The following is a 12,700-nucleotide window of genomic DNA, read 5'->3' on the forward strand; positions in this document are numbered from 1 at the left end:
TTTTTCTCTGTATCTATGAAGCGCCTTGAGGCGACTTTTGTTGTGATTTGGCGCTATATAAATAAAACTGAATTGAATTGAAAACTATATGTGAGCATTCAGCTGCGCCCACAAAGCCTCGACTAGAAGAACCTCATCAGATAAAGAGGATATGAGGAGGTAGAGACATAAATCTCTTGTTTTCATTTACTCTCGCTCAAGCAGGTCAACTGCACACTGATACTCTAACCTCCAGCTAGAAAATCCCACACATCCTCACGCTGCTTTGTCAGCTGTCTACACCAATGATTCGTTTGTCGAATCTGCTGAGCGACTGTTTCCTGTTCCTAACAACGTGCTGGTAAATAAACTTAACCAGGACTTCCTCTGCAACATGTGCTTCAGCAGACTGATGAAAGAGCGAAGGGAAGCCTTTGAAGCAGGGCTGCTGATGAACTTGTTAGAACACAGACTTTGATCCACAGTGACATTTCCTGTCCACTGTGTCGGGGGCGGGAAATTGCACCTCAGTGTTAAATGAAGCCTAAAGCGTTAATGAACAGCAGCACACAATAGGTGATGGACACCAGCCATAGTTCACAACTCTCATGTTTCACTCTCTCAGTGAAGAAAGTGTGTGGGAAATGTGGGCAGGTGTTGGGGAAAACAAAACACCGGAGCGGCTCGGCCATGTGGTCAAATCAATCCGTGCCTGGCCCCGCTGAGATTTTAGACATGGTACAAAGCAGCCAGTGGGGGAAAGTTCAGCATTTCTGGACTCTGTGAAAAGCTCGATGGTTTCCGTCTTGTAAAAATAAATACAACAGTGTGCAGATTAAAAACGCCACCATTGTCTCTACAGCCAGTCCAAAACAGTGGCGGCGTTGCAGAGAGGCTGCAGGTAGAGCTGAGACTGAAACCAACGCGGTAACGCAAACCTCATGTTCAACACGTTTTAATTTGTAAAACATTTCATTAAACGAGTCGTGAGGAGAAAATAACTGCGGCGTGCCGTCATAACGTTCAGGTCAGGACTAACAGAGGCTGGAGGTACGACTCAGGCTTGTGTCACTCCTCTGGAGCTGCAAAGTAAACCGTGGCTCGCTTTTTTAACAGCAGAACATGCATTTAAATAAAGCAGGTTATGTAAATGGGTGTAAATGTGACCTTATACATGGTTTGTACAATAAGAGATCAAATAAAGTTTAAAGGGAAATCAGTGAATATTCATCCTGAGAGCATTAAAGAGCCGCTCAGTGAAGACCGAATGGAAAACACATTTTTATCTTTGATCTGATTGTAAAACACTTTCAGTCAAACTGATCCTTGATCATGTTCAATAAGTGATTATGTTCAATAAGTGATTATGTTCAATAAGTGATTATGTTCAATAAGTGATAACCTTAACCGTTGTCGATTGTTGTTTTCATAAGTAAACGATGTATCCACTGATGTGACTCGTTGGTTGCTGTAAGCCTGTGGCGAGGCTCGCGCTGAGCGTGTTCACCCCACAGACACTGCAGACTGCAGCTGGTCACACCTGCATGATCTGCTGCATCCTCTATGACTGTACGGACGCCATCATTCACAAGCTGGACATCAAACACACTCTTCAAATAAGGTCAAACACATGTCTGTGTTTTAAAGAAGTAAAGTGACCATAAATTGATGTTAAGGGTCAACACGTGGAGTGAGGGTGCACACAGAAAAACAGTTCCCCAAATAAAATATGTGTGAGTGAAGAGAAGCATTGACAACTAAATGTATCACGGCGGCCTGTGATTGGTTACTGGGAGGCTACAAGTTTAACACTGGTCTACATGGAGCAGCTCGAGGCTGTGAGGCGACTGTGTGTCACTGTGCATAACAATGAACTGCAGGTGGTGTATGATGCCTTTATTTTACTGGAACAGTCCAGTTACTGACACACTGACTCTTCTTCACAGCAACAGGAACGCGTCTTTCCCTCTGACGGTGACCCAGAATCCATCTGACTGTAATCTCATTAACACAGTCAGAGGTTATTGTAAGTGTGTACTGCTGTAACAGAGCAGAAGGCTGCGTAGTAACACTCCACATTAGTCTTCCCACATCCTCTGCACACGTGGATCCTCAGGCGGCGCCACACTGCGGGGAGACACGAGGACGCTGACCTGCACACACACACACACATTAAACCAATCAGCAGCGTCACCTTTGTCAGGCTACAGCAGGTAAGCAGGACGGCCGGCGTGAGCACACAGTGGGAGCGACTCTTTCATCGTGCGCCACGCTGCTTATCAAATATAAGGTTTATGCAACAGGTAACAGTGATGTGCAAGCTGTTTATTCAAAAGGATCGTTTATCTTTAGTGCTAAAAACAAATTATTGAAGCATTCATTTTCAGAATACTTTAATATTTCTGTTATTAAGGTGCCAAACTACAGTTTCAGTGGTTGAATGTTAGTCTTGTGTAATCACAGCTGCACAGATGAACCTCTCCTGTTCTCAGTGGTCAGCATTAAAGCGCTCGGTGGTGTTCAGTCAGACGAGCTGCTGTCACCGTGTGGTCCAGTAGATCCAAAATGTCCCAGGAAGACACAGAAAGCTAAAACGAAGCACCTGCTCTTGCTTTTGTCAGTAACCTTAAAGCAAAGATAAAAGCTTCGCGGCTGAATGAAGAAGTCTTACGCAGCTGCTAAAAACCACAGGTGCCTGCAGACGTGCCTCAGATCAGCCAGTGAGACTGTAGATGTATGCATGGGGGGACAGTATGATGAACTAGGAAGATCATGATGGACCTCTCCCATCCCAACAATGGACTCTTCTCACCGTTGAGGTCTGGGAAGCGCTTCCGCTCCCTTAAGGCCAAAACAGAGAGGATGAGGAGGAGCTTCTTCCCCCAGGCTATTCGGGCCCTGAACCAGGTGTAGGACTGGACTCTCACACACATCACATCACCACACATTTCCTGTAATCCTATAATTTATAATCTTGATAATCTTTTTCTGCTATTTGCACATTTTTTACTGTAAATTTCTAAGTTAATTTGTAAATTTTGTAGTAAATTGTAAATACTGTAAAACGTTTTTCTGTCATTTAATGGTCGGGCATCGTACAGCTACAAGCATTTCACCCCCATGTTATACTGTGTATGGTTGTGTGTGTGTGACAAATAAAATTTGAACATGAAGGTGCACCACAGCATGTCTGCATCATCATCATCATCACTGGGGGACATGCACGGGCTCGTTCTCTTTCCTGACCTCTGTGATGCTCGATGACCACCGATGGCTGAACACAGATGGTGTTTGTCACAGCCTGTACCACACAGCGACTCTCAGCCCTGTGACGTTGTGATGAAAACACACGTATGCTGAACTAAATCCTGTAACAATCAGACTGCCCGACTCGACTGAGATAATGTTGTTGGAGGAGCCACACGTCCGTCCATTGTCCTCCTTTAGCTCAAAACAAACTCAGTGGAGAGACGAGTCATCCAGATAAATGACCTATCAGTATCGATCTCTTCCAGCGCCCCACCTCTGTGTCAGGCGTCCAGCGCGTCCCGCCGCCTCAGCAGAATCCTCTGCAGCTCGTCGTCTCGGGTCGTTGTCGCAGACGCTGCCTTTGGTTGTCGTACAGTCCTGTTAAAATTCTCCTGGTTCAAACACAATGACACAGATCAGGACAAAGAGAAGCAGCAGCTGCATTACAAACACGCATCATTAACTGCAGTATAATTAAGACTTCTTCATGTTGTATTTTTAGCATGAGCCTCTTTAAATGCAGCACTGCTCCTCTGATCTCTGACTTTAGTGTATTTTCATGTTAAATCGTATTCCAAGCACAACTTTGTATGACATGAAAAACAAACAAGTAATTTCAGATGTGGAAACACAGCGAAAGTTCAACTAGTAAAATATGGCTTGTGAGGACGTGTGATTGTTTTAAAGGCCCATTACCATGATTCCTTTAAGTTCCTGAATAGCAGAATTAGAGGGCAGCTTCTCCGCCTGGTAAAAGGAAAATAGGAGGAAAAAGATGGGTTTGGTAAATAAGCAGCAGTCTGACACATTATACTTATTTTTCCTCATTCAGCACTTAGAGGCTAAACTGCACCTCTTACCACAAAGACGAGACACTGTAGGCAAGCACAAGGAAGTATGCTTTCTACAAGAAGCAAATATGTCAACACACAATCATTTTGAGTCACGTCAATTTTCCCATCCTCATTATTTATAATTACCTTGTAGCGCAGGTCCTAATGCTATCTAATTTGGCTGAGCTGCTGAGGCGGAGGAACGAGCAGACTAAAAGATGTCTCTGCCATGTGTCATGTTTTATCAAAACAACAAGCTCTTAGATAATTCCCACACTGATGGGTTGGAGAGCCCTGAACAATATATGCTCAATGTACAAAAACCCAGCGAGGGCTGAGCACAGCGGACGTCTGCAGCCGGCGTGCAGTTTGGCAATTTTAGCAAAGATGAGCCACATTCACACGTGTCCGTCATCCTTCCAGCTGCATGTCCACCGCGCTCGCCTTTCATGTGTCCATGTCCATATTCTGTCTTTAGCCACTCGTTCATTTGTCCAAAAGTTGACCAGCTGTCAGTGAGGTCACCTTTGTGTGTCAGCTGCTGACATTATGAACTCACACACTCCTCAAACGATGCAGCATTAACCTCAACATGGCTCCATCATGAAACAGTATCAAGTCTCTGTAGGTCAGTTTTTCTATGTAACAGACCTCAGTGTCAACTCCACATTCAGGCTACGTCCACACGTACACGGGTATTTTTGAAAACGGAGATTTTCCATTTTCGTTTTAAAAAATAATCCCGTCCACACGTAAAGGCAGAAATGAGGGAAACTGCTAGGAACATGCCAAAGCAGCAGGTGGCGCTATATTCCTAACTGTGTAGAAATGTTGGCCAATCAGAAGTCTAGAAGCCTCGGTGGGAAAAAGTAAACAAAGCTGGGGCATAGAAGCAGAACCGAGTCGTATGTGTGGAGGGACAGTAACTGTGTGTGTATGTAAGCATTTAAACACTGCAGAGACAATTAACAGTAACAGTGTTGTAGAAATTCATTTCACCGAAACAATAACGTGGCGCACAGTGTGACGTCAAAAAAGGCGCACACCTTTGACGCTGCGTTTTCTGTTTTTCTCGTCCACACATAAACGCAAAAACTGAGTTTTCAAAAATATCCACCCTGGCTGGAGTTCTTACAAATCTCCGTTTTCAGTGACCGAAAACGCCGTTTACGTGTGGACGAAAGGTGCAAACGCATAGAAAAATCTGCGTTTTCAAAAATACCCGGGTACGTGTGGACGTAGCCTCAGTTTATTATACATCTTTTGTAACCCTTTACAATCACGTCTCTGTTTTGATCTTAAACAGTAGTTCTGTGGCTGTTCTGTTCTGAGTGGATCATGTGATCAGGCTGTATGCAAACACATCTGAGGGCAGCACTTTGATCTGACGCTGTGGAAGGAGAAATTGAATCTCACAGCAGTTACAAAGTTATGCACGAGCTAATAATTATCATGAATTACAGAAAGGTTCAGGACACTGCAGTCAACACAACAACTGAGAAGAAACATAGTGTTTCATTTTTGAAAAACACCGTCAACACAGTGCTGCAGTATTACCAAGAAAATGGAGGTTAAAAGCATCCACAAACTAGCACCCTCACACCTTTCTGATCTCTGCGAGATCACTGAGGTCTGCTGATCAAATGCTCCTGGCTGGTCCAGATTAAAGAGGAGATCAGGCCTCTGCTGTGGCTGCTCCTCAACTGTGGAACAAACTGGCCCTTCACATCAGGACCCCCCAACACGGACACTTTCAAACCCGTCTGAAAACACTTTTATTCCTCGGCTTTTAAATCAGAATGAGTTTGTATTTATTCATCTTATTCTCACTCAAATCTTCTAATTTTATGATTCTTTTTCTTAACTTTTAGGAAGTCTCATGGAGAAGCCTTTTGAATACAAGCGCGCTCATCCACACGGTGTCCACACAGGCGTCCACACGGGGTCCACACTGTGTCCACATGGTGTCCACACAGTGTCCACACGGTGTCCACACACAGTCCACATGGGGTCCACACGGGCGTCCACACGGTGTCCACACGTGTGTCCACACGGTGTCCACACGTGTGTCCACACCAGTGTCCACACTGTGTCCACATGGTGTCCACACAGTGTCCACATGGTGTCCACACACGGTCCACATGGGGTCCACACGGGCGTCCACACGTGTGTCCACACGGTGTCCACACGGTGTCTACACGTGTGTCCACACCAGTGTCCACACTGTGTCCACACGGGCGTCCACACTGTGTCCACATGGTGTCCACACGTGTGTCCACACGGTGTCCACACAGGTGTCCACACAGTGTCCACACGGGGTCCACACGGTGTCCACACGGGCGTCCACACGGTGTCCACACGGGGTCCACATGGTGTCCACATGGTGTCCACACGGTGTCCACACGGGCGTCCACACAGGGTCCACACGGTGTCCACACGGGGTCCACACAGTGTCCACACGGTGTCCACACGGTGTCCACACAGTGTCCACACTGTGTCCACACGGGGTCCACACTGTGTCCACACGGCCGTCCACACTGTGTCCACATGGTGTCCACACAGTGTCCACACGTGTGTCCACACGGTGTCCACACGTGTGTCCACACGGTGTCCACACAGGTGTCCACACAGTGTCCACACGGTGTCCACACGGGGTCCACACGGTGTCCACACGGGCGTCCACACGGTGTCCACACGGGGTCCACACAGTGTCCCCACGGGCGTCCACACAGTGTCCACACGGGCGTCCACACAGTGTCCACACGGGCGTCCACACAGGTGTCCACACGGTGTCCACACAGTGTCCACACGGTGTCCACACGGGGTCCACACGGTGTCCACACGGTGTCCACACGGTGTCCACACGGGGTCCACACGGGGTCCACACGGTGTCCACACGGGCGTCCACACGGGGTCCACACGGTGTCCCCACGGGGTCCACACGGTGTCCACACGGGTGTCCACACAGTGTCCACACGGGCGTCCACACGGGGTCCACACAGCGTCCACACAGTGTCCACACAGTGTCCACACGGTGTCCACATGGTGTCCACATAGAGTCCACACAGTGTCCACACGGGCGTCCACACGGGGTCCACACGGGGTCCACACAGTGTCCACACGGTGTCCACACGGGGTCCACACAGTGTCCACACGGTGTCCACACGGTGTCCACACAGTGTCCACACGGCGTCCACACGGAGTCCACACGGTGTTCCCACGGGGTCCACACAGTGTCCACACGGGCGTCCACACGGGGTCCACACGGTGTTCCCACGGGGTCCACACAGTGTCCACACGGGCGTCCACACAGTGTCCACACGGGCGTCCACACGGGGTCCACACAGTGTCCACACAGTGTCCACACGGTGTCCACACGGTGTCCACATGGTGTCCACACGGGGTCCACACAGTGTCCACACGGGCGTCCACACGGGGTCCACACAGTGTCCACACGGTGTCCACACAGTGTCCACACGGTGTCCACACGGGGTCCACACAGTGTCCACACGGGCGTCCACACGGGGTCCACATGGTGTCCACACGGGGTCCACACGGTGTCCACATGGTGTCCCCAGGGGGTCCACATGGTGTCCACACGGTGTCCACACAGTGTCCACACGGTGTCCACACGGGGTCCACACAGTGTCCACACGGGGTCCACATGGTGTCCACACGGTGTCTACACAGAGTCCACACGGGCGTCCACATGGTGTCCACACGGGCGTCCACATGGTGTCCACACGAGCGTCCACATGGTGTCCACATGGGTGTTCACTCAAATCTTCTAATTTTATGATTCTTTTTCTTAACTCTTATCATGTCTCCCTGTGTTTTTATTTCTTTTAATTATCTTAATTGTACAGCAGCTTGGTCAACGATTGTTGTTTTAAATGTGCTAAATAAATAAATTTGACTTTGACCACGTCAGGTCAGGTTACCTGTTTCCTGGTGCTGTTGGGTGACTGGTTGACAGGTCGAAGCTGAACACCTTTCTTAATCCTTTGCATCATTTCCTCCACTGCCTGCTGCCTGACATCCACTTCTGGCAGTGAGTGACCGACACACACACACACACACACACACACACACACACACACACACACAATGTTTTTATAATGTCTCAGCTGTGGAGAAATGCAACACAGCTTGAACCTGGAGCAGGACCTGAGGACAGAGGCAACACTTGCATAGATGCTGCAGTATTTTGCACCTCGATCAACCGTTGTTGTGATTTGGTGCCTCATAAATAAAACTGAACTGAATCATATTTAGTGGTTCTAGCAGCAGCAGATTAGGAACACCACCAACACTTGGGGGTTTAGAAGCATGTTAGCGTGGTGTAAAGTCATAATTAGCTCTGCGACTGAAATAAAGTTAATTCAGGTTGTTTAAAAAAACACTAAAGAGCCAGACGGGAGTGATTGATGACTTTTTGTTTTGCACACATCAGTCTGTTCTACACGACTGAGAATTGTGGAGGTTGATTTGGCTAATGATGAATAATTGTTAGGCTGCTAATTTCAAAGTATTCAAAGTACACGCAGGACATTTGTGGTGTGTAAGAGTAGCAGAATTACTCTGGAATTGACTTTGACTCTCTGTGTAAAAACACACACGATTCAACTATTTTCCATCCTCACGTTTACAAAGGACAACAAAAAGTGTAATTCTACAATAAAGGCGTCCATTCTCAAAGCAGTGTGAATATTTAATTTTCTAACATCAAACATTCAGCGGCACACACAATGCAACTATTGTCACTTAAGATGTCTTTAAAATGTCACACAAAGACTATTTTGTGTTAAAGTAATCATAAAATATTTTTCTCCAGTACTCAAAGAGAGACTATTATTCAGGTGTCAGAGTAGAAGATCCTTGGGTTGCACCTATTCAGCCTTGTATGCAATTCCAACAATTTCCCTGTGTGTAGCTCAATTCAGCCAGCACATATTCAAGAACTATTTTAAAAAATGAGGGCACAGTTTAAGCCTATTCAGGCAACACAGATGTCCTACCTGCTCCAACAAGTCAAGGCTTTCAATTTCATTGCACAAATTAAAGAATTTAACTTCCTGACCTAAAAGGCCAGCGATGAAGATTTAGAGTTTGAATTTCTCATGGACCATTTGGCACATTGGTTTGTTCTTCTAATGTGTGAGTGACATGTGGGAAACAGGCTTAAAATTGAAAATATCTGCAAAATCAGAATTCAAAACTCCTGAAATACATGAAACAAAGCGTCTCAAACAGAAGGAAATACAAAATGAACATGCATCGCACAAAAACAGAAGAGATTTTCCCAAATCAGGAGATAAAGAGAATAATCGTTCTAACTGCATCAAAACATAAAGCAGGCTAGGCCTTTCTAGATCCTCGGCCATATATACAGTGGTGTGAAAACGTATTATTAAATATTAGCCAAGTAAACACAAAATGTAGTTTCTAAATGAAGATATTTATAATTAAAGGGAAAAACCCAAACCTCCACGGCCCTGTGTGGAGAAAGTGATTGCTCCTCAATCTAATGACGTGCTGGGCCGCCGCAGCAACAACTGCAGCCTTTGTGATAACTGACAGTGAGTCTTTCACAGCACGGTGGAGGGTTTTTGGGCCACTCATCTTTGCAGAATTGTTGTCATTCATCCACAGTGGAGGGTTTATAAGCATGAACCACCTTTAAGGTTGTGCCACAGCATCTCAATCGGATACAGGTCAGGACCAGAGATGGGCAGTAACGCATTACTTGTAACGCGTTACTGTAATCTGATTACTTTTTTCAAGTAATGAGTAAAGTAAGGGATTACTATTGCAAAAACGGTAATCAGATTACCGTTACTTTCCCGTAGGAACGCTGCGTTACTGCGTTACTAAAACCGTGATTTTTTAGCGAGAATGTCTCATGACAGTGACGTAAGCGAGTGCGACGTTCGTGACAACAGCTGTGTGCAGATCAACAATGGATCATATATCGAGTGCAGAGAGAGTATGAGCGTGCAGCGTTTAAAGCGTGGAAGTACTGACCTTACTTTGAGTTTGATTCCATAAAAAGTGACAAAAACATTAGTGTCCGTTGTGCGTGGGAAGAAAACTTCTTTTTACAGTGAAAAAACCCTAAACTTCCGAGCAAGCACCGAGTAGCTACGACGTAATGGGAAACTCACAGAGAAACTCGCGGATTCTTCCACTGACCGCTGCACACCTGCACCAGGGTAAACCTCCGCCTACCCCACTCCTGCTTTACAGGTGAAAATAGAGCAACAGGACCGCTAGTCTTTGACTTTATTTATTTTCTGCTATGTTTTACTTGCATCTATTTGAAAGACTGAGTGTAAACACACAAAATATTTTATTTTATGTGCTGGAATGTGCAGAAAATAGGTTTAAATGTTAAACAAATTTCTTCCAGTCAGAGAATGTTGCAGATAATTAAACTTTTGCTTGTTGCATCAAGTTAAAAGATTAAAACTAATAAAACAAGTTTTAAAAAGAGACTTTTCCATTTGATTACATTTTGTATGATGATTATGCAGAAAAAGTAGAATTGGGCTGAAAGATCTATCACTTTATCACCTATTCAGGTTGTAAATCGTGTTTTTAAAAAGTAACTAAGTAACTAAGTAACTAAGTAATTAATTACTTTTGAAAATAAGTAATCAGTAAAGTAACGGGATTACTTTTTGGGGGAAGTAATCAGTAATTAGTTACTGATTACTTTTTTTAAGTAACTTGACCAACACAGGTCAGGACTGTGACTAAAGTCTCTATTTTGTTTGCCATTCAGTGTCAGGGTAACTTGGTTATTGACCCAGTGTTTTGTGTTTTGGAGTCTTGTTTATTCATGACTATGTTCCCTGCGTGTCTTGTGTTTCCTAGTTCAGTTTGCTAAAGCTTGAGTTTTTGCAGAATTTATAGTTTAGGTCGTTATTTGGTCCTGATCATGTCTTTGTTTTGTCCCTGTGTCCTTCCATCAGTGCTCCTGTGGTTAGGTCTGTCTGGTCTTCATGTTTGTGTCTCCGGTCATGTCTCTGTGTGTTGTCGTCCCCTCACCTTCTTGCCCCTCCCTCTCCTCCCTCTGTTCCCTGGGTTTGTGCGTATCAGTGTGTGTGTGTTCCTCGTACTTCCTGTTTTAGTTTGACAGTCTCTTGTCCTGTGTGTTTCAGCCCTGCTTCCCCTGTCTAGTTAGTGTGATTAGAAAGTAAGGGACGAGAGAGCAACACAGAGACGTGACTGGATCAGAGAGCTGGGTGGTGTTGGTATCTTGCCCAAGAATATCTGGCATGTAGACTGGAGCAGACGGGGATTGAACGACCAACCTTATGATTAGTAGGTGACTACAAGTGATTACACGTTAGTACAGCACTGTCTCTGATGTGTACCTGGTGTCTTGGCAGAGTCCTGTTCCACCAGCGGGATGTCGGTTCGGATGCCTCTTCTCCTTCGAATCAGTGATAGCAGTGTGCTATATGGAAAGACACAAATACATCGTTCAGCTGTTAGTTAGGCTGCTAACGTTTCCAGAAAAAGTTCCCTTTAGGGAGAGAGTAGTGTTCAAATCTAAAACTGAGTGAAAGAAGCGGTCACGGTGGTATTGATTTCAAATCAAGGTAAACAAAGCATCCCTGAGATAGCTGAGAGCTACAATCCCTCCAGTGTGTTGTGGGACTACCCCTCAGTGTCAGCTCGGCTGGAGATGCTTGAAACATCTCACCTAGAAGGTGTGCAGGAATCACTGGGAACGGCTCCTTTCAATGCAAAGCAGTGGCCGAAGCTTGTTTGGCCTGTTTGTGTCTGAAATCTTCTTTCAGTCACTACTTCTCTCTTAGGTGACGGTTTGTCAGTGCTAGCAACAAGCCAGCTACTCCTCTCAACAAAGCCCCCCAGGCTTTACTGTCATTGCCCATGTGTGGGGCCCAACACACCACACAAAGATTTCAAAAAGGACTCTGCTCTTTAAAATGTTCCCCGAATTAAATAAACCGTCTGGTTCACTGAAGAAACCTTGATCCTAGCCCACACACGTAACGTTTGGCCCTAGCCTGACCAACAGGGTCTCATTAGTGTCCTCCAGAGCTCCTATCCTGGACAGGGTGTTCATGTCTCTTTGCTGAGGTCCTGCAAGAGTCCAACACTGCAGAGGAAAGGTCCCATGTTGGTCTGGCTTGTGCTCCACCTTATTCACTTCACTTCAAAATCACTTTGCAGTATGTTCAACAACTCCTGTGTTTACACTGTGGACCTGCACTGTGTGATTGCTGTGATCAACAACTTATTTCCTTATAGTCATTTTACTGTATAATTATTCCATCACACTCAAACACTTTCACACATTGATGATGTAAAGAGTGCGTGTGGTCAAACCTGAGTGGGTTCGTGGTTGAAGGCAGGGCTGGAGGAGGAGGAGGAGGTGGAGGAGGTGGAGCTGGGGGTGGGTTGGTAGCGGCCTGAAGCTTTTTCTGGAGCTCTTCAACTGGCCCATCAATCACATCCGGTTACAGTACCAACACATCACCAAGGACAGACATTTTTAACTATTATAGTAAACAACTAATAATCCTCCAGGCTGGCAAAAGCCACGCAGAGAATTTCAAGGTCACACTTTGAATCAGTCCTTCTGTGGAAACCTCCGCACACACAGC

At 46.0% G+C, this 12,700-nt stretch overlaps 1 protein-coding gene across 2 annotated transcripts in view; it reads right to left on the minus strand.

Annotated features, from left to right (window-relative positions):
• Positions 1-1,415: 1,415 nt before the first annotated feature.
• Positions 1,416-12,700, minus strand: part of shtn1 (shootin 1) — a 46,524-nt gene continuing 35,239 nt past the window's right edge. The window contains exons 11-16 of one of the 2 annotated variants that reach the window (XM_085183221.1): positions 12,423-12,531; positions 11,441-11,523; positions 8,003-8,103; positions 3,925-3,975; positions 3,503-3,620; positions 1,416-2,132 (exon numbers count right to left, since the gene is read on the minus strand). In XM_085183221.1, the coding sequence (XP_085039347.1) occupies positions 3,510-3,620; positions 3,925-3,975; positions 8,003-8,103; positions 11,441-11,523; positions 12,423-12,531 (455 nt within the window). In that variant the 3' untranslated portion in view covers positions 1,416-2,132; positions 3,503-3,509. Of the gene's footprint in view, positions 2,133-3,502; positions 3,621-3,924; positions 3,976-8,002; positions 8,107-11,440; positions 11,524-12,422; positions 12,532-12,700 lie in introns of both variants that reach the window. The other variant, XM_085183219.1, reaches the window with a different exon arrangement.

This window comes from Neolamprologus multifasciatus, chromosome 13, assembly GCF_963576455.1.
Source record: "Neolamprologus multifasciatus chromosome 13, fNeoMul1.2, whole genome shotgun sequence".
Classification (NCBI taxonomy): domain Eukaryota; kingdom Metazoa; phylum Chordata; class Actinopteri; order Cichliformes; family Cichlidae; genus Neolamprologus; species Neolamprologus multifasciatus.